General features: G+C 46.2%; 1 protein-coding gene across 1 annotated transcript; it reads right to left on the bottom strand.

Annotated features, from left to right (window-relative positions):
- Positions 1-182: 182 nt before the first annotated feature.
- Positions 183-19999, bottom strand: ERICH3 (glutamate rich 3; the record flags this gene model as incomplete). Its single annotated transcript, XM_029959734.1, has 15 exons — positions 183-1492; positions 2311-2457; positions 2768-3229; positions 4506-4727; positions 6358-6653; positions 9024-9210; positions 9964-10138; positions 10725-10943; positions 12141-12290; positions 12771-12854; positions 13458-13586; positions 15338-15409; positions 16030-16155; positions 16752-16845; positions 19911-19999. Coding segments are annotated over 15 exons (3762 nt in total), but the record flags the coding sequence as incomplete, so codon positions are not given.
- Between the last annotated feature and the right edge of the window lie 2033 nt (positions 20000-22032).

The following is a 22032-nucleotide window of genomic DNA, read 5'->3' as shown; positions in this document are numbered from 1 at the left end:
CACCCTGCATCCCCAGCCACTGCCACCCCCTCGGCCAGCGCCGGCTCCCTGGCCAGTTCCTCGGCCAGAGCCCCTCGCCCAGCTTGGCCACCCATCACAGCGATGGCCACCAGCCCGGGCTCCCCTGCCCGGCTCATGTCCAACCCCAGGGCTGGCACTGCTGCATCACCCACCACCCCCTCCCCAGAAGGCCTCCCCTTTCCTCTCTCTTTTCCATACCTCAGCCACCCCTCCATCCCAGTTGTTGGCTCTCTTGGACCTGCTGCTCCACCTGTGGGCTCCTCTCCACCTCCCAACCCCTGGGTGGACGCCTCTGCAGACCCTCCCGCCACCCCTCCATTGGGTTTTCCTTCCATGGCTCTCTCTGTCTCTGCTTTGCTGCCCACAGATGGGTTTCCACTCCAAAGTGCTTCCACTGCACCCTCCTCCTCCTGCACTGCCGGGGTCTCCTCTACCTGAGATGACCCTTCACTGATGGGATCGTCCCCAGCACCCCCCAGTGGCCCTAACCCAGGTGCCACTTCCAGCACAGTACCCTTGCCAGGCTCCACTGACACCTCCATCATGTCCTCCACTCTTTGGAGAACGTTCCCTCCTACCCTGCATACCTGGCCACGTTCAGATGCTGCTGCTCCTGTGGCAGCCTTCCCCATCTCCATCCACTCTTCCTCTAATGCTTTCAGCTGGGAAAACTTATTTGGCTTTACAAACCCTTCCCCTCCAGGCATTGCTTCTCCTGTTTCCATATCCCCTAATGCTTCCAGGAGAGCCCCAGGCTTCTCCACTGCCTCCTGCCCTTCAGAACTGTCTTCCTCAACAGCCCCTTCTCCTTCAGGGCAAACAACCCCGGCAATACCTTTTCCTGCCAGGTCGGCATCCTCCACAGCCTCCTCTCCATCTGCCACAGCACCGACCACAGCACCTTTCCCTGTGGACCCTCCCTCCCACAGCGACTCCCCTGCCTCTGGCACTGCCTCACCTACCTCCTCCTCTGCCACTCCCTCGGGGCCTTTCTCCACGGCCTCCTCCTCAGTGACCCCTCCATCCCCCTCCTGCCCCTCAGACACGGCTCTGTCTGCCTCCCAGCCTGGCAGTTCCCCAGCTGGCCCCTCTCCCCCAGGTGCCAGCTCTCCTAGTGCTGCCTTGATCTCCGTCCCCTCCACCAGCACCTCCTGCTCCCCAGGTGACACCTCTGTGCTCGACTCCACTCTCTCTTCTGTCCCCTTCCCTTTTGGATGTTCCTCTGCCACAGTGCCTTCCTCAGGTGTGGATTCCTCCAGCGCAGACCCTGTCTCTTCCTGGGGCAGTAAATCCCTCTCCCGTATCCCTTCTCCTCCAGACTCTTTGCTGCCAGCATCTCTTCCCGTGGCAGCACCATCCTGCTCCAGGGTTTGTCTCTGCCCTGCCACCTGCCCTTCTTGTACTTCTTGTCCTGCTGCCTCCTGCACATCAAGGCTTCTCCTCCCTTCTGCCGAGAAACTTCCATCTGGTGCTGTTAGGGAAAAATAAAACATTGGTTTTACTCAGCACTGTGTCAATGTTACATGTTTTACAGAGTTGGTGTTAAAGGTACCGTCTCTGCCCAGCAATGAGGGACATGGGGACCAGAAGAAAACTTGCTGTGCTTCTTCTCATCACACCCCTGGGCTCTGACTACATCTCTAGTGCTGCTGTCCTAGCATCTGGCATAATGAATGTAAGAAAAAATGTTGATGCAAGGCCAGCTTTCATCTTTGCCAATCTTGCCTGCCCTGCCTGCTCTGCCTCCCTCCCTTCCTGCCTGCAGGGAGCTCAGGTGTGCGTGTGAAACACCCGTAACCTTGACAGTGACACTCAGAAAGTCAGAAATAGGTGGCAAATTGCTCATGTAAAATACGCACACACGGGAGGAAGAACACTCAGCTGTATAAAATGGGTAATTGCTTCCCGTGGATTCTTTAATTACACTGGGGAATAACACAGGGTTGATTCCTGCCCCTGGGAACCAAAGCGCTTCCCGAGGCTGCCCCACACTACCTGGAAGCACAGGAAACCTCACTATGTTTCTGCTTTCTGTGGCTATTTTCCCAACTCACAGCCAGTTTACCATGGTCTGGGGTCTTTGCCTAGAACCATTTAAATGCCAAAAAAGCATTAATTATACATAACTACAGAAACCAGCTAGTCATCACCCAGTTCTATACAAGTTAGGAAAGAAAAAAGCACAAGGAGAGTTAACAGCCAAAGGAAAGGGAAAGGGCAAACACTTCTGTAAAAAGACTTCAGATTAATAAGATTTAATCCTTCTCCCTGACTGGCAGTCAACCTCACCTTCACTGGCATCATGCTCTATACTTGCTGCATTCTCTGCTTCCTCACCAGCACGGAAATCACCAGGTTCAGGGTCAGAATTCACAGGATGATCATTTCCAGTTGCCTTTGCCATTTCCTCCTCATCTGGTTTGCAATCTTCAAAAACTATCACAAAGAAAACAGGAAGTAAGAAAGAGAAACCATTAAAGAGCAAAAGGGGAGTAGAAGCCATCCAGCCCCCTCAGCCTGGTTTAAAATGGTTTAAAATCCATGATTGGGCAGAGCCTGGAAATACTGGAAATACTAGCAGAGAAACACCAAGACAAGGTTACGTTCTGAGTGGTTATTGGGCTCACAGCAGCACAGAGTGTTCCAGCATCCTGAAAACAGTCCAGCAACTCCCTGTGCTGCACCATGACTGAGAGCATGGTGACATGCACCAGTCACTCAGAGCTATGTAGAGGGCTGTACTCACCCCCTCCTTCCTCACTCTGAGGAGACTCTTCATTGCCATCCTCCACATTCAACATCCCAGTTTCCCGAGGCACTGGAAGACATTCATCATCATCATTCATGCTACTTTCTCCTGACCCAGCCTGTCTGAGTTCCCCGTTAACTTCAGGACTTTGATGCTGCATTGCCATTATATTTTCATGAAAAATTCCAGTATCTTCCCTTGCTGCTAGATCTTCTGGTTTTGCCTTTCCTGCTTCATCTATTCCTTTGTTTTCCAGTGCAGAAGTCTCCTTATTCTCCTCCCTTCTGAGCAGTTTATTCTCCCCATTCCCATTTCCATACTGTGCATGTGCTGTGCTATCAGATGCCTTTTTGATATCACACTCCTCTTTGCCATCGTCCGTCATTGTTTCAGCATGAGAGTCACCCTCAGTGCTGCACTGAGTGCTGATGGACGAGAGAGAGTCTGCAGGTCTCCTCTCTGGAAACAGCAAACAGTACTTTGGTTTAGTATTTATCACTAAGCATCTGCATTCACTGGGCACTCACAAAGTACAGAATTTCAACCAACAGCAATCTCTGAATTACACCATCTGAGGATATCATGACAAAATTCCAGTGAGTGTAAACAGAAGAACATTGGCCAGATGTATCAATGTTTAAATCCATTTAATGTTTTCGGGGTTTTTTTCTGATAATGAAAATTAACCTCTAATGGAAATTAACCTTCTGATAATGGAAATTAACTTCTATCAGTCACACAGAAATATACCTCCAAATGCACCTTTAAGTGTCACTCAGACAGGGTTTAGCATAGATTCTTGAGCTCTGTTTGATAAAAGACTTCAACCATAGCAACAATCCTTTAGTGCACTCCTGTTAACTCAGTGAATATTAGAAAGACCTCCAAAACCATGTGTAAACTATTCAGGTCAAACTGGAGATGAAGTTCACTGTCTTCTCTAGAAAAACATACAGACATCATCATTTAAATTCAAAAATGGAAAGTTTGAGGGGAAAAAAGGCAGTAATCCTTCAGCTAACACTGAGCTGACCAGCAGAGCTGACCGCTGCACAGCCTTGCTGCTGCCCATAGTCCACACAGGTTCAAGAAGAGATTGGTGAAACTCAAGGCAGAAAAATCCAGTCAGGCTGAATAAGTAGAAGTGCCAGAACTGTCATCCATGCAGAACTGCATGCTCAGAAAAACATATTGTACCAAGAAACCTTACAGCCACAGTTTAAAGACTCCCACTCAGAATACTACTCCTCTACCATGAGAAAATCCAAGGTTGTTCCTCTCCAGACCTTTCCCCTCAGACAATCTATTGGTTTCTGGATCTTTGGCACAGACAGATACATTAGGGTCATATTCAGGGCCACTAAAGACAGTATTTATAAAACCCAGGCTGGTCTGTCAGGTTTCCTGGGACCCTTCATAAGGTGAAAGGGGTCACAGCTTCTTGAGGTGTGAGTCCCACTGACATGGAGGGCTGCCCTGCAAACCCGCTGCCTGCCTCCATCTCCATTCCAGCACCTAAACAGCTCAGCAAAAAGCCCACGCTCCCACTTCCAGGGGGCTGCCTGCGGTTCAGTGGCAGATGTAAAATTAATAACAAATAAAACAGCTGTCTTTTACTTTGTCAGTAGGAATGGCATGGGTTTCTCCATGCAGACTCACCATACATACTGGACACACAAACTGTAAAACATGCACCAGGTCAGCTTCTCTAAGCCTCATTACAAACAAAACTAACCTTGTTGATTATTCTCAGAGTCCCTGTCAGAATATCCATCACTTTCATCTTTCTCACTCTCAGAGGCCTGGCGTGCCTTCTGTGATGAGGTTCCACTCTCCTTTCCATAGTCTAAATTATGGTTTTTATCATCTGAGGATGACTCTGACATTCCATTTGTTTGATCAGCAGTCTGTCCCTCTTCATTAACTTCTTCATCTGCTTCAAAATCTTCATCATACCCTAAAATAGAAGAATGGCACTGTGACACAGAAAACAGAATTCACAACTAATAACATTCTTTTTAAGCAGACAGACGTTAACTTCATTAATCTCCTTTTGCCCTTATATTTGCTCAGTCTTTTTAAAGCCATGAGAGAATCTAAGACCACAGATAGGAATCGTAAGAGCACATTATCATAAAAAAGCATCATGTTCCTCATAGAGTTGCAAAAATGCAGCAAAACTACTGACTGATGCACCGAGCATGATTAATATATTAAAACAAAACCAAACAAAATCATTAGCCATGGAAAGGACTAGAAAAATTAAAAGGTGGGCAAACTCAGAAATTAAATGCAAAAGTCTCTTATTACAGGAGAAAAACTGGTTGTGACGAAAAAAACTACAAGTGATCAAGAAAGCTGGAGAAAAGTGCAAAGTATGATAAATAGCTAAGAAGTGTCTTACAAACTCAATGAATCTAATTAAACCCAGCCAAAGGGCACTGCAGAGGCACGCTTTTATAACACTGCTCTGAAATGCTCCTTCAGGCCCAGGGGAAATCCCAGTACAAATGAAGATTGCACAGAATTACCACTCTTACATCCACAAGTCTGAATTTCAGCCAGACACTCGCCCGACAAGCTGTGACATTTGACAGATAACTTTGCTCAGATCTGTACATAAAGATGCATTAAAGAACACTCCCCTTCCATGCCAAAGCTGCACTGTGCACATCCCAGGTACCAGCACAAGAGATGTCGGTGATTCCCACCTAAAATCCAGTCATTCCGCTGCTATCAGAGGCTCCCTGCACCCGCAGCAGCGAGGGAAGACACCTGCCCTGTGCAGGTGACTGTCACTGCTGCCACACTAGCTGTCCCTCGTGCTTGTCATTCCTCACCTCCTTTCTTTACATCAGGGCTTTTCATATACTGAAGGGACAGAATGCCAAGGGCAGAAATGAAGAGTTCCTGATGCAGAACCAATTAGGCAAATAAACAGTACCCAGACAATGACAACTAAGGGAATAAGGAGATTTATTTTCTGTATTAAAAATCAATCGATATTCCAATTGCAGTGTTGGCAGTGAGGACTCAGGTAACTCTCAGAAGGGCAGCTCCTCCTGAAGGAAAAAGGCCTGATTAATCCCAAACACACATCTGGAGGGACTAACAAGGCATCTGAGCAGTCACACCGCAGAACTGTGAAAGGAAAAATAGGAATAAGAAGTAGGAGTCAAAATCTCTCTCTAAATGTGACTGCCTCTGAAGAAGACTACAATAAGGAAGTAAAGGGAGAGGCTGAGCTCAATGCCTCCTCCATGGAAGAGAACATCTTCCACAAGATCGGGTTGCCCCAAGCCCCCTCCAACCTGACCTTGGATGCTTCCAAGGATGGGACAGCCACAGTTTCTCTGGGCAACCTGTGCCAGAGCCTCACCACCCTTCCTTACTCACTTTCTTGGCTCTTGCAAACCATCTCATCCTGTTGGATGGCTGAAAGGAGCCCCACTAATTCTATTGCCCAGCCACAGGCATCACCATATTTCTCAAGACCCAGGCAAAGTGAGAGGTCCATAATCCCATACCTTCTCCAGAATCATCCTCTCCCATTTCTCATCCCCCACTCATGTTTGGGAATACTGTACCATTTTTACTGATGTCTTCCTGACTATCTTCACTCTCATGACTAGATTGGTTTGTCATTTCTTCTTCTCCGTACTCCTCTGCAGTCTCCGCTTTTTCCTCAACAGTTTCCACACTTGCTTCATGAGATGGTAAGACGACTAACATTGAATTTTTCACTGATTTCTGCTCAACACTGCTGTTACTTGGCTCACTGTGCAGAGCACATTCCCAGGAATCCACATGCTTCTCCACACGGTACTCTATCTTCCTCTTGGGAGGGGATAGCTTTTTGTCCAGGCCCATCGCAATAATGCACCTATAAAATAACACAGATTAGGAAATATCACATTTTTCTTCTTGTGAACAATGGAAGGCAGCAGACAGCAAGTTCAGCTCATTATCAGCAGGGAAACCAGGTACCCATCTGTCTCTGCACTGTCACAGTGACTTACGCTGACAAGCACCCCAAAATCCCAGAGAGGTCCCCTAACACAGAAGAAGTTCTTCCTTGAAGGAGAGTAACGCTGTCTGCACTTACAGGTGACAATTGACATATAAACAAATTAAAAACAAAATTATTACAAGTGACACTTCATTAGAACCTGCACGGCCTGCATTGGCTTTGAAGACAGAACCTCTGAGAAAGGCGGACAAGCTCCAAGTCACACGTGGGCTGGATCCAGATACTGCTGTAAAATCCAGTAAAGTGGTAACTCAGAGTTTGTGCATAAGACTGGGGGTTTCTGAATTTGTCTGCTGGATCTCATAACTGTGGGGGATGAGGGAGACTGAAAGTGAATCATTTTCATCTTCTGTTCTGTTTTCCTATCTAAAAGAAACCCAAGTAGCTGGAAAACAAAGCATTTTGAATGAGTTGTTGAGATGGCTCCTCTTGTATAAAATGGCGTGACATGTGGTCAGGAGGCCCACACAAGAGACCAGAGTTCCTACTTCTGATGTAACATTAACTGACACCAAGAGCCACCCTACACCACCCTGCACCCACCACAAGGGCCAGGACACCATGCTGTGGATAGTACGTGGGGTCAAATCTGCAAGTAGAGGGTGAAACTGAAACCGGAACTTTCACTTTAACTACTCCTAAATCTCTCTGGAAAAACATTTTTTCTTCAAGGACAACCATGTTTTAAAATCTCTTCTTCCCCCCAAACCACTCTTTTAATGTAAAGCTTGATTGCAATTCCCCTCACATTTCAACTGTCTCCAAACTACTGTGAAGTATCCCACAGTCATTCAGGCCAGAAATCTTTTCATTTTGTGGGCATAAAAAATAAACATGACCATTTCTGAAGAGTCCTACCCCTTAATGCTTTGTTCCTTGTGTTTTCTTCAGGGACCTTTGGGATATTGAAGCACTTCTGCTGTACAGAAATGCTGAATCTCAGACAGCAGAAAACTCTCAGAGTAAGGCTCAGACATGGTACAGAAATCACTGCATCACCTCATCGTGAGCCAAAGCCCTGACCTACCATGTTGGGAACCAGAGTAGGTATTCAATGTGTGTCACAGAGCAGGAAACAAACACAATTGCACCTGACTTGAAGGGATGTGAAACTAATTGTCATTTATGGGGAAAATCAGGTCAATAGAGATGGGTTTTAAGTCACCAGATAAGGTCAGTTGGACTGACAAGAGGCAGGAAAACAGAAATCACTATGAATAAGAGGGGAAGGGGGACAGAAAGCAGGGCTGATTCAGGAAGGAATTAACCAATTTTTGAATACTGTATTAAATTCAGAAAATTCACTTCAAATCTTTCTAGAAATCACACAAAGCCGAGATTTGAGCACTTCCTAAATTCTATAGCCAATATATCCATTCTGAATTCAGAAGCTATTCAATTCTTTGAACATGCTAGATAACACATTTACATAAATCATGTTCATTGTTAGACTGGAATAAAAAAATATGGTACAATATTTCTTAGAATTCAGTCCTTATCTGAAGGAACCGGGTACAGCTTTGTGGACAGTCTCTTGTTCCAACTGCTTGCTGCTCTTTTAAAAATTATTTCTTAAAAGAACATGAAAGTTTTTTAATTATCCACATATCCAGAAGTTTACTTGTCTGGCCTGAATTAACAATCACAGAAAAGGAAGGTTTATGACAAATAAAGCGTTTTGGCAGAACCACAGTTGTTGGTCACAGCACTGACTTTCACCCAAACCCGAGACCCTTCTGCACAGATTTGCTTTCTGAACCATGGTCAACATTCAGTGCTGCCTTATTCTGCAGTCAGGGGTATCACAGCAGAATCCCACCTCAGAGGTAGAGCTGTTTAAAAATAAATTATACACAAAAAAGCCTCTGAAAACCACAGCCTGATATTTGTTTCACTGCCACTTGGGCCAGAGACACACGGATGGCACATGAACCACACCCCACAGCCACTACCCCATGCTCAGCCACCTCTAACACTCCGACAGAGCCAGCACCAACACTGTCCATGCCATGCACACAACACAGGGAGACTGAGCAGGCACAGGAAAACGGCTGTGTTGGCACCCTTGGAGGTGAGACCCTGACAGGTAACTGCAGTCCAAGGGGCACTGAGAAACAGAGCAGGTTCTACAGAGCTGTGGGGAGCCAGAGAGATGAAACAGGAACAAGTGAGAAACTCCCTAAAAACCAAGTATCTGTGAGCAAAGTGTACTCGTCTCCGTACCTGTAGCAAGGAGATGCTCCCTCCACATTGAGAAACCTGAAGTATCTGTTTCTGCTTCGCAGCCGGGAGCGCCTCTGATGTTTGTACTCACAGCAACAGCTCAGCCTGTGGACTTGCATCCCGTTGAGAAAAAAGGTGAGGCTGAACGGGAAGCCATGGTGCCTCTTGGAGATGAACTGGAAGGTCTCTGCAATCATAGAAAGAAAAGGTTCAAAGAAAAACATTACAGTTCCCTGTCAGCCTGGGGCAATTGCTGTATCTCACCGGCATCAGCACAGCACTCAGCCCTCTGTGCCAGCCACTGGGGTTCTCAGCTCTGTTCATCAGTTGGCCACACTCTACCCCTACACACACACAGCCCTGGCTCTCGCCATCCCCAGGATCCAAGGTGGGCACAGCTAGGACAGGTGAGCACACTGTCAGTTTGGCCACTCACGGCCACAGCAGAAGAGAGGCAAGAGCCTCCCAGCCATTTCATGTGCCCAGCTTCCCAGAACACAATTCACCTTTTACTGGTGTGATGGAATTGCACTCACATAAAAGAGATGAGAACTGGGCTCCCACTATGTACTTTTCCTTCTGGAATAATAAGCAACACGCACTGATGTATTTTAGCTACTCAGATAAATCCTATTTAAGTCCAGCTTACTGCTACAACCACTCCATTAACCATACATCTCTATAGAAAATTAATCTAAGCTACAGTATTTTGTTAAATTAGCTCTCTAAATTCCCTCTACCATAATTTGAAAAAGTAATTCTAACTTCACTTTCAATCACGGAACAGTAGATCCAGATTTAGTGTGGAGGCAGATGGTATAAAAATCCCTGAATGCAGGTATCTCGACTGAGTTCAGCTGAAATCATTGGTGTCACAGCAAAGCTTTAACCAAAAAAGATGTTGCCAGAATCAATACGAGCTCTTTGACTCTATCCTTACCTCCTTCCAAAAGCTTGCCGCTGTAGACACAAAGGTTTTCTCCTCCACAGTGCTGCTGATAGACTTTGATTTCATCCCTGTAATCATCATGAGACAAAGGCAAACTCTTTCCTATGTAGGCCATGGTGACAACAGCATTGCTGCATAATGGGGATTTGGGGAACCCTCCAGAATTCTGCAGCAGGAAACACACAGAAATGCCTTCAGCTTCCAGCTCCAACAAGAGGGGAACAAAAAGCTCATGGTTGTGCAGCACACGCTTGAGGCTTTTACGACAGGTGCTGGGCTGATTAAATTGGGAAATGTTTGTAACATGCAGGCGGCAGGGAAATATTTCAAAGTGAAAACCCATTTAATTGAATAGCACCAAGTTGCAGGGACCATGTCTCATGACCCATATTGTCCCTCCCAATCCTGGGTTCCTACAGTTTTATTTACAGGAGTCAAACCTGGCTGGAGACAGAGTATAACCCATGCAGTGTTCATACACTTCAGGCATTTCAAAAATCCCTGGAGCTCTGGTGCCAGCTATGGCCAGAGACGGGATCAGATTAACTGAAGTGGAAGGTCCTATGAGTTTTTGTTCAGCACCTGTTTTCTCCCCAGTTGATGAAAGACACCAAATGCTTTAGTTTACAGAGGCACGTACAGCAGTTATATATTTTAATAGTTATATATTTTCTTTATGCAAACCTTTCAGCATTAGGCAAATAGACCAATGAGGAAGGTAATACAGTTGTACACAGACAGAGATAACTTACCTTTGTTAAAAGTTGCCTTGTGTCATTCGATGCAGTGGTGGGACGAAACCGTCTCCCTGTGGGCATCCCACTTCTCCCTGCAGGGACACCCCTGTCCCCTCTGTGCCGGCGAGGTGGTGGCACTGGCACCACACAAGGGTTAATGACAGGCAGCTGATATGGGGATACACCAGTCACGTACTCCACTGAATTCAGAAGCCTTAACTCACTTCTCTCCCCCTGCAAAAACATTTTAACCAGGTGACATAGGTTTTGCAGAACCAGCTCCTGAGCATATGGAACTGGCCATGGTCTGACTGTTTGGTACATTTAGCAGCACACATCCTTCTGGAACAGTTCCTTAACATGGGGCCTGTAATTTGTTCATTAAAACATTTCTGTGCTAAATCCCTTTCTTTTAATTAGCAAGACAACATGCGGATTGCTTGAAAATGTCACCCTCAGAGATACAGACAGCACTGCAAACCAAGCCCTGCCTGCAGCCCAGCAGAACTCTGATCTCAGACAGAACGCTGCAAAGCCCCGCAGCAGTGCTGCTCTCACAGCTGGAAAACACATTCCAAAGCAGCCAGAGTTGTCCAACAGGAACATCACTTGGTATCTGTTACACGAAATGAGGTTCAAAATGCTGCTTCCCCACCTGAGTGGAGGTTTAGTCCTCTTTCAGAATGAAATGCAAACAGAGGACCAGGGTCCTGAAGAGCAAGACACGGCCAGTCCTGTAAATGCTGCATGCTCTGGCTCTGAGCTCTGCATCACGTTCTCATACCTGACACCTGATTTAGCTGTTTCGTCAGTTGAGAGCATTGAAGAAACCATTAAGTCACCCATAATTTGAATATACATAAACAATACCAGCAAATTCTTGGACAAAGGATTGTGATCATCCCAACACAGAGCAAATGCAGAGCAGAAGGGAGCTATTCATTCAGTGTCTGTATTCATACAGCAGTAGCAGGTCACAGTCCCACTCCAAAATCTTCCATGGAACTCATATCACAAAGCCAATTACATTATATTTTTCTAGAACAGAAGACAACTCCAAATATCACTTGAAAGTGATGGTGAACATATTGAGATCATGTTTGACTCTCATTCTCTGAACCCACTGGTCTTAACCAGATGTTTGCTTCCCTCTCTGCATAACAGAAAATTTACATAGAGGGAGGAAATTTTGTATGCAGAGAGATTTTATACTAAGAAAGATTAGTCACCACATTTTTCCTCAAGAACTGGACCAGTAAGACAACATCTTGAAAATTAAGGGGAAGTGAAAAAGGAGAGTTCAAATAAAAGCTGATGCCATTTGAAAGGCATTGTCCCTGCACTACACAGTTCTGGGAACTACAGTACTAAAGCAGTATTATAAAACTGTCCCTAAAATGCTATTATTTTCAGAATGAAATACAGCCTCACCCCACGGGCAAACTGCTGATTCCATTCCAGTACATGGCACTTCTGTTGGGAACCCTTTGGTAGCGACCCTGCTGCAGCCCGGCCGCGAAGGGGCTGGAGGCGAAACGGTTGCTGCACATTTCCTGGAGCTGTATTTGGTCGCCAGGAACTCTACAAAAGGGAAAAGAAAACAGCAACAAAATCTCAGTGCATAACTTCCAGAGCAGAGCAGCACCATAAAGGAAAAAAATAGCACTGATGAAAATATCTGGAAGCAGCGAGTGATTTCAGGTACCTCCAGGACAGGACATTTTCTAGTTCTCCAAAGAGTCAGCCCCCTTTAGGCACCTCTAACTGAACATGCAAAACTTCATCATCCAAGACAACTCTTGGCCATAAATACAGGTTTTGCTACGGTCTCTTCACCGTGCAGCCTTGAAGCAAACATGATGAACTCACAGGAACTGCAGCAGTGCACTATGGACTTCAGCACATGGACATTGAGAGAATGCGCAACAAAAACATGCCTATTTTTCTTCAATACTCAGCTTTTTTTCTGACTTTTTTATTTCCTCTTGTCCTTGTATACCCTTCAGAATACCAAGTTAAAAAGTTACAGCCTAACAGCACTGTTTAACTGAGGTAACTCACCACCTCACAGCGTGCAGGCTCCTTGGGTCGATGCTGATGGGAAGAATGTCCACCACCATAATCAACTACAAGACCAGGTGCCCTCTGTATGGAGAGAAGGTCATTCAGGACTTGAAAGTCTCTCTTCCATCTGTACCAATTATCATTATTGTTGTAGAGAACTAATTAAAACTGAACTATATATTTGGCCTTTGACCTTAGGCTTTACTATCATTATATTTCCAGGGTATAACATTGTTTCTTTGCTGTTAACAGAGAGTAAGAGCCAGAGCTCCAGAACTCATTTCAGAGCTCTCTTTCAACTCTGTTTTCTAAAAGACCTCCACTGCTTTCAGGACTTCACAACATGTGTAACCCCTTCTACAGCTCTGGCATTCACTGACAATGCTCAAAGCACTGATACCAACTCATCTCATGAGGCAGCTAAAAGGGAAAGACTGAAGCAGATTTATCAGAGAGCAAAGGTTTTGTTTGGTTTTTTTCTAAGTTCTGACGTGCCATTGCTGCAACAGTGTCTTCTGAAGATTCCTCTTTAATGACAGGACTCTGCAAACAGGATGAGGCCCTAATCCAGAATGATCCAGGTAGTCAGTGCTCTGTCCTAAGTACAGATGTCACAGGTCCATGTGCACACTTCCAGCTATCCATGCTTCCATGATAGGCAATGGAGAAGTTGTCAAAACTCACCCATTGTGAGCGACCAGCTCGATCTCCAGTCACTAAAGGATGAAGCCCATCATGGTTCCTTGGACAAAGTGGTGGATGTGGAGAATGCATGGGGATCGCATCTTCCACTGATCTTCTGAATTGTTCCTCCTAAAAGAACAGAAATATATGTCTCTGAGGCACCAAATATTCCAATGGTGATGCCTGAGCCTCATTACATCTCTTTCACTGGACAGCTGTGATTATCAGCTCATCTGGACCTGATGGAACACCTAGTTAAGGAAGGAAAGGAAATCATGGGAGAATGTGAAAAGACAAGTGAAAAGACTTGTCACCAGCTCTGATTCATTCTCCTGCAGCTGTCTCCAGCTGCTCACCCCCCCAGATTCAATTCATCTGCCTATTTCTGTGTATCTCCCAGTTCCTGGTTTTTTGAAGGTCTCTTTAAATTTGAGTGCACCTGCCTCTTCCCTGCTCTGACTGCGGCCCATCTCCCCTTTCTCTCCTCACCAACCCTCCACTGGGGATAACTGTCCCACTGGAAACAGACAGCTCTGTATCTCAGCCTCCCTCGCTCAGGAATCTGCCTTCCTCCTTTCCTTTCAGATGAGCAACTTGGTCGAATTCACTGAACATATGAGGTGAGAATTAAGTTACACCACTGGCTCCAGCCAGGCTCCTGCAGCCCAGCACAGCACATACAGATCAGGTATCTGCAGGTGTCTTGCTGAAGGAAGCAGTTCTGGTATATGTTTCAAAATTACCCAAGCCCAGGATCCCTCATAGGGTGCTGAAGTTGCTGCTTTCACAGAGTGACTTCCTACCACAGGAGTTTTGTCAGCAAACAACGCCTCTTCAATTCCCATAGTGACCAGTATCTTTTAGGAAAATCTCCTTTCTTTACCTGAAGAGCTGCCTATAGATGTATTATTTACAATTTAACAGATATGACAATGTTCCCCAGCTGCTCAAAGCAGCAGCCAGCTTCTCATGGCACTCTCCTCAAAGCATTCTGGCTCCTAATACAGAAAAAAAAAAGGCAGAGCAAGTTTCTGCCGAACAACTTTTCCCATATGAATCCAAGTGACTTCATGGGGAGAACCATTGACTTCTGTGGGATTTCCATGACTCTAACTACAGAATCAAGCTCAACCTACATGACAGCAAAGTGAGGGCTCCTGAAACCTCTTTTCATTACTTAGATGCCAGTTCTGCCCAAATCCTGTGGAGAGGCAAACGACTGAACACATGAGCTCAGTGCTCAGCAGCAGCCAAAAGCACAGAGGGTCTAGAATTACTGTGAGGAGAACAGGTCTTGAATTATTCATCCTGTTCTGGTTCCCTATTTCAAAACAGAAATAGTAGAACTAGAAAAAGTAAAACAATAGCAACGGTAGTGAGAAGCTTGGAATGGCTCAGCTAAGAAAGATTCAGACTGAGGGTCTTCAGCTTGGAAAACTGAGAAGAAATACAAAGAAGGTGTGTAAAACTACAGATGCTTTGGAAATAGAGAACAGTTATTAACTTTTTCATACCAAGGCCAATGGAGCATCAAACTGAGATATCAGACAGCATTAATTACTGTGCAGAAATGCAAGGAGGTACCATATCACACAACTCATTATTAAATCCCCCCATGAAGAAGAACACTGTAGAACCAGAAGAATAACTAGATTCAGAAGGAATTAGATGCATGAATGGAAGTTCCTGAACTTCTAGACAGAGGAAGAAGTAGATGTAACCTGGGGCAGGATCACCCTCTACTTGCCTGTTTCTTATCTTTTCCATAAATGTCAGAGAAAGAGCACTTGGCTCAAAGAATCTCTGGCCAGGCTTGTGGCTGTTACTTGCCAGGCAAAGCTGCCAGGAGCCATCAGCACCCAGCAGCACTCAAGCCTTACCTTGATTTTCCGCACCCTCTCCTTCTTTGCAGAATATTCAAGTTTCCGTTTTATTTCCAGCTGATGATGACGCTATCAATGTAAGAGGAAGAGAATTCCCATTAATGGGCATTATGAGATGTCAGTGAATGCAACAACATTTGGTTCTGTCCTGCTTGTCCTGTGCCTTCTCCCTGGCTGTTACCCTCGTTGAGCCTGGTAATAAAACTACTATGGATTGAATCCATTTGCATTTCACCTGTGTATATACACACAGCCAAGGGAACAACTGAGCACTGCTAAAGTTGGTAAAGTTGTAGGGACCAACTCCACTCTTGATATGCCATAGAAATGTGCCCAAATTTTGTACTCAGATGATAAATATAAATGTATTCAAACAGTTTTGGTTTTATTAGGATTTTTTTAAGTAAACTAGTCCTGTGATATCATCCCATAATCCGAGGGCTACCAAAGAGCAGTGAGGGAGCCAAGACAGTGCCTGCTCTCGTGACAGCAGGGTTTGACAACGAGAGGCCTGTGTAGGTAATTCTGTAGAGAATGTCAAGCAGAGACTGTCCCTTTTCCCAGTAGAAGAGAGCCTTCCAGGGGAGCATGAGGGCACATATGGAAAACAGTTCAGTACAAGTTAACAGCCCCTGGTTGTCAGCGGGGAAGCACCTGAGAAGGCTCACACACCCCCAGTAAGGGCATACCTCCATGTCAAGGACCTTATGAAATATGGCATGAGCCAGGCACTCCTGGACGTATCTCTGGTGGTCCCTCCTCATGGCATTGAGCCGGTATTCTTTCTCAGGTGTTATTCTTCCACTTCTTGAGATCTGCCATACACAAATGTAATGTTACTGAAAAGGAGAAGATGGAATAAAGTATGTTTTGAAACAGTGCAATTTCCCAGGAAGACCACTTTCTCCTCCTGCTTAGCTACCACCTCTGCCCCTGGCATGGTCACAGGACTTTGATCCCATGGGCCCCAGTAGCCAAACGGAGGGAGCAGCAGCCACATTTCTAATAGACAAGGGCTCAGCCTTACTTCTCATGGGCCACTGCCCAAGGGGGTACAGGGAGTTAAACACTCACCTTCCTACTGCTAAGGGCTGCACCTGCCTTTCTGCGTGAAGCAGTCTCACCTAGGAGCGCACTGGCGTTTTTTAAAATGTTCAGCACATTCATCTTTAGCAAATCCTTCAGTTTTCCATTAAACACTTTTGAAAAATAACACTGAAGCTATTTAAACAACCAGTCAAGTCAAAGATATTTCAGTGTGAAAGCCCTGAGTGAATCAACATGATGCTGTATTTTTGCAAACTGAAAGATTTTGCAGAGGGAAACTCCAATGAGCAAAAATAAATATGGAACAAAAGGATTAAAACATTCTGAATTAAATGTTGAATTCAGGGAAAATTTTCAGTATCACCAGTCCTGATCTCTGAAGGTGTTGTCTTATCCTGGCATTGCTGAAATATCCAACCAGGTGTTTGTCTGTAAGGCTGTTGTAGGTTGCAAGAAATCTGCAATAAAATCAATACAGATATTTATAATCCCCTTGGCTGACAAATTATTACAGTTTAAGTTAAACAGAACTAGTCAATAATTTGCTGCACAAAATCCTGCCTTGGCGAATTATGCCCTATTTGGTAAGATAAATGTCCATTAGATTATGTGAAAGCAACATCTTTTGGTCTCCAGAAAATTCGTGTCAGAAACAAGTGAGTTTTACGTAAGGCCAAGAAGCTCAGTGTGGAACCACTCACAGGCTGACAGGCCCAGCCCAGAGAGCCTCCACCACCCCCAGCTCCCACAGCAGCCCCCTGGGATGATACACCCTGACCTTGGGCATGGCAGTTCCACACAGTACCTGGAGCTGGATTCCAGCTGCACAGACCCAGCTCCCCAGCCACTCTGCCTGATGCCCTGTTGGTGGCAGGGACACTTTCCATAGACCAAGTTGCTCCAAGGTCCTTCCAACCTGGCCTTGGACACTTCCAGGGATGGGGCAGCCACAGCTTCTCTGGGCAACCTGTGCCAGGGCCTCACCACAATCATCACAGCTACCAAAGATCAAACTTTCCAAAAACTGAACGTCAGATGTGAGAGCTGAACACAGAAACTGAAGCATCCATAATTAACAGATATATTTTTAAACAGTTCTTAACACAACTGTATCTTACTTTCCCCTCAGTAAAACAGGACAAATAACGAAGTCAGTGACAGTAGGCTGCAGTTCATAATACTCTAAGTCCATTTACATTTGTACAATTTACACACTCAGGTTTATCTTGCATAATACATTCAGCCTGACCTTTGGGCTCTCTGGGCAGGTTGTGCTTTAGTTACACAACAAGAGACTAATATCTTTTGTTTTCTTTAGCTGTAGATTTAAATGCCACTGTACCTCTATTATATCCCTTTCAGTTGGATAATTCAGTCAAATGTCTATTGCCAGGCTGAGCTGCCACACACAAAAACATACTCAAGGAAAGAAAGAACAATTTTTTTTTTAAAGAGATCATGCATTTATAGGAACTTTATGTGGGGTTTCACAACAACCTCGCAGGTAGCTGCCAACAGTAAATTAAACTTTAAACAAACAAGCAATGTAGCTTATCCTGTTATGCCTGTTGATTAAGCACTGGTACTATAGCAACTGTTCTATGTTACTTTTTTAATCCAGAGTTTGCATTTGAAACCACCAGATTCCACCAATTGTGACAAGTACCGATTTGTGGTATCACCCAGCAACTGCATGTCAAGGCAGAAGAGAAACTCAGTCCAATTCCTTTGCATTCACTGCCTTGCATCTAAGAATTCCTGGACCATACAACTAAGTTAAAATGCAGCTCCCACCTGAGCACAGTGATGCGGCAGCTTCTGTTGCACAGATGTCTCTGTACAGGTATTTTCTCATTTGAATTATAAACAGGCTGGTCCTCAAAAATGCTGAATTAAATTCAGAGTTCAAAAGGGGCATTGGAGAAATAAGGAAATATGTTGGGCCTGAACCAAAGCCAATTAAAGCACTGGAAAGAACGCAAGTGGATTCACTAGGGTTTGGCCATGCCATGCTGCCTGGAGGAGCCTTCGCACCAGCCCCAGAACCCTCTGTGGCCACAAACACCATCACAGACAGCGCCTCAGGAACAGGCAGGGACACTCCAGCAAAACGAACACTTGTCCCATTTGGTCTCTGCTTTCTGCATGTGGTATCAACAAAAGGGGAACAAAAGTTCTTGTCTGAGCAGTTTTCTCCCAGACTCCAATATTTAAGAACCACACAAAAATGTCACCTCTAAAACCTCTCCAGCAGGCAGAAGTGCAGAACTGACAAAATCCATTTTAAGAAAACACACAGCAAAGGGAAAGCACCAGCCTTAGCCAGCTCTATACAGCCTGTGTGTCACAGCCATCACATCCCTTTTCTGGGTACTCCTGAGACTCCTTTTTCTCTGCCCATTTATCCAGTCCATTCTTCTCTTCAAAATGCTGGGGTTTTATTAGAATTACAGGCAATTTTCCTGGCACAGAACCTAGACTGACTGATCTGTAGTTTCCATGAGTAGATCTGAAGCTCTTCTCAAGATGAGTGTCACGTTTGTTTGTCTGGCATCACAGCCAGTGACAACATGTCACTGTCAGGTCAGTAATTTTATATTTACAGTTATTTAGAATTCTATGATGCTATGATCATTGCCATTATTATTATTATTAACAGTATCTTTGTTCTCAGCTGGCATCTTACCCGAAGCACTGTGTGTCACAACGATTTTTAAGACCACTATTCCTTGGTTGGAAGGATAAGAAGGCAAAGCCACAGCAGGCATCCTACATGTTTTGCAAAGCAAATCTTCACAGTTAATATTTCACAGTGCAATTAAATCACCAAATAAATGATCTGAGAGAGGACCAAGGCATCAGTTATTGATTAGCAGAGTCACAGGGGATCGTGGTCTCTGTGCTCTCTACCTGGCACCTGTCTGCCATTCCCTCCCTAAGGAAGCCCAGCCACACAACCAGACATGGAACTCGGAGCAAAGGGACACCTGTTCTGCTACTGATTTCTTGTGTGGACATGAGCAAGTTCTATCATTGCTTCTTTACTCAGAGCATTGCCCAATACACCAGGATGTGCCAAATTTTGTCATGGAGACCTGCAGAGATTCTCCATTTCTCACTATTTGTCCTTGATATCAGCTCGGGCAAGTCTGGATTCTCCGAACTCGCGACCTGCAGGTCTGGAGCCGGCCAACGAGGGAATGACCTGCAGCCCCCGGCGCGGCTCCCGCGGCTCCATCACCCCTGCGCTGGGGGAGGCGTTACCTGGACGGCACAGTCGGGGGCCCGGGCGCTCGCTCCGGGACCCCAGGGTGTGTGGGGCAGGTCGGGGCATCCACACCCCCTTACCCCCAGCCCACGGCCGGCGCGGGCTGCAGGGATGCGCCGCTGGTGGCCCCGGCCCTGTCACTATTCCCCGCAGAGCTGACAGGCCGAGACGCGACTGCGGGCGCACCCGGAGCTGCCCGGGCCCGGGACCGCACGGCCCCGCGGACCCCGCGCCCCCGCGCCCCCGCCCACTCACCGGGCTGCGGGGCGCTCATGGCGGGCGGACCGGCGCTGCCGCCGCGTCCCGGGCGTCGCAGGAGACGGCGGGAGGGAGGGAGACAGGGAGAGGGAGGGAGTCAGGGAGAAGGAGGGAGGGAAGAAGGGAGCCGGCGCTCCGCCCGCCACCCCCGCTGCCCCTTGGCGTCACAGAATCACAGAATAGTTGGGCGTGGAAGGGACCTCTGGAGATCACCCAGTCCAACCCCCCTACCCAGGAAGGGTCACCTGGAGCAGGTAACACAGGAACATGTCCAGGAGGGGTTGGAATGTCTCTAGAGAGGGAGATTCCACACCCAGCCTGAGCAGCTGTTCCAGGGTCTGCCACCTCCATGGAAAGAAGTTTTTCCTCGTGTTGAGGTAGAACTTCTTGTGTTTTGGTTTATGGCCATTGCTCCTCCGCATCCTGTTGCTAAGAAGAATCTGGCACCATCCTCTTCGCACCCACCTTGGATGTATTCGTAGAAGTCAATGAAATCCCTTCTCAGCCTTCCCAGGCCCAGCTCCCACAGTCTCTCCTCATTAGAGATGCTCCAGACCCCTCATCATCTTTGTGGCCTCCACTGGACCCTCTCCAATAACTGTTGTCTTTCTTGTCCTGAGGAGCCCAGAACTGGACACAGCACTCCAGATGTGGCCGATGTGCCACTCTGTCACCGCCTCGGGGACACAAGACACCGCCGGGGACAGGCCCTGGCACAGACCCACAGCCCTGGACCCAGGCTGGCAAGGGGGATGAGTCCCAGCTGAAGCACAAACTCACAGGTGATGTTTCCAGGGGCCACAGAGCAACTGATCTGAGTGGAGATCCCCATGATGAGGAAGACCAGGGACAACCTTCCCTTATGATGCACCCTCAGGCCTTCTGTGGCATGATCCACCCACACTCAATATTGATCTGCCTTCTGTAAAGGGAGCAACTATTAAGAACATCAATATTCTTTTCATATTTTATCTTTCCAGCCCTATAATTGAAGTCTCATTAATTTTTTGTACCATCCTGCACCACAGGAAGAAGTCAGGAACAGATACAGGGGAAAATTACAAGGGAGAGGGGATGGCATTTTTAACGACTAGAAAGCATAGACAGCATTTGTTTTGGGCACATTGAGATTAACCAAGAGCAGCTGCTTTTCAGAACAATTCCACTCTTTTCTGTTTCAGAAACACATAGAACAGCAGTTTCCAGACTCTGGCATTGTATGCAACTCCTTGCTTTGAACCCCAAACCTCTCCTACAGATGCCAAGGCCAGCACAAACAGAAGAGCCTGTGCAACCTTTCCAACCACCCACAGCAGCACCAAGCAGCCTGCTACTGGGAACCACTGCCTCCAAAATCCATCCAATCAAATAGGAGAAGCTACTCAACAACCTGACCGAATTATTCTGCCCAATTCAATTGTCTGAGATCCCCATCCTCTTCCTCCATCCTTTTCTGCATTGCCAAGGGGCAGTATGTCCCAAAAAGAGAGCCAAACCAAGCACTCTCCAGGCTAACATTCTCTAGATGGGTGGCTTGCACAGATCAGACACACCTCAGTCCTACTTCATTAGTTCTATTCACACTACTTTTCCCAAAATTAAAACAACCCCTTCCATTGGTACAATACATCACAAATGGACAAAAGAATAAACGTTACATGACATTCCTTCACAAGTCTGTCTCAGTCCTACTGTGCCATTCTGCCAGATCACCTGGCAAAGAGCAGCAGCAATGTGATAACACAGAACTGCTCTGACACCTTCTGGTGACAAACCCTGTGACAAACACAGCCCCTGGAGACAGCAGCAATGAGGACAGACCTGAGAACTGTTCTGAATTTCACTTCTAAACGTCAGCCACAATGCAGAAGCAGCACTAAGCATCTTTGCAGGAACAGATACAGGGGAAAAATTACAAGGGAGAGGGGATGGCATTTTTAACGACTAGAAAGCGTAGGCAGCATTTGTTTTGGGCAAAACCATCACCTCCCACTCATGTAATACCTCGACTAAATTAAAAAGCTGAATCAAAAATAATATTTAAACAAACACATACAGAGTATAAGGAAAATATATACTTTTACATGCACATGATCAATCATTAACCATTATTTTTAAC

This window comes from Manacus vitellinus, unplaced genomic scaffold (genome assembly GCF_001715985.3).
Source record: "Manacus vitellinus isolate BGI_N305 unplaced genomic scaffold, ASM171598v3 scaffold_21_pilon, whole genome shotgun sequence".
Classification (NCBI taxonomy): Eukaryota; Metazoa; Chordata; class Aves; order Passeriformes; family Pipridae; genus Manacus; species Manacus vitellinus.
Note: the sequence above shows the minus strand (reverse complement) of the source record. Positions and strands in the feature narration are given on the sequence as shown.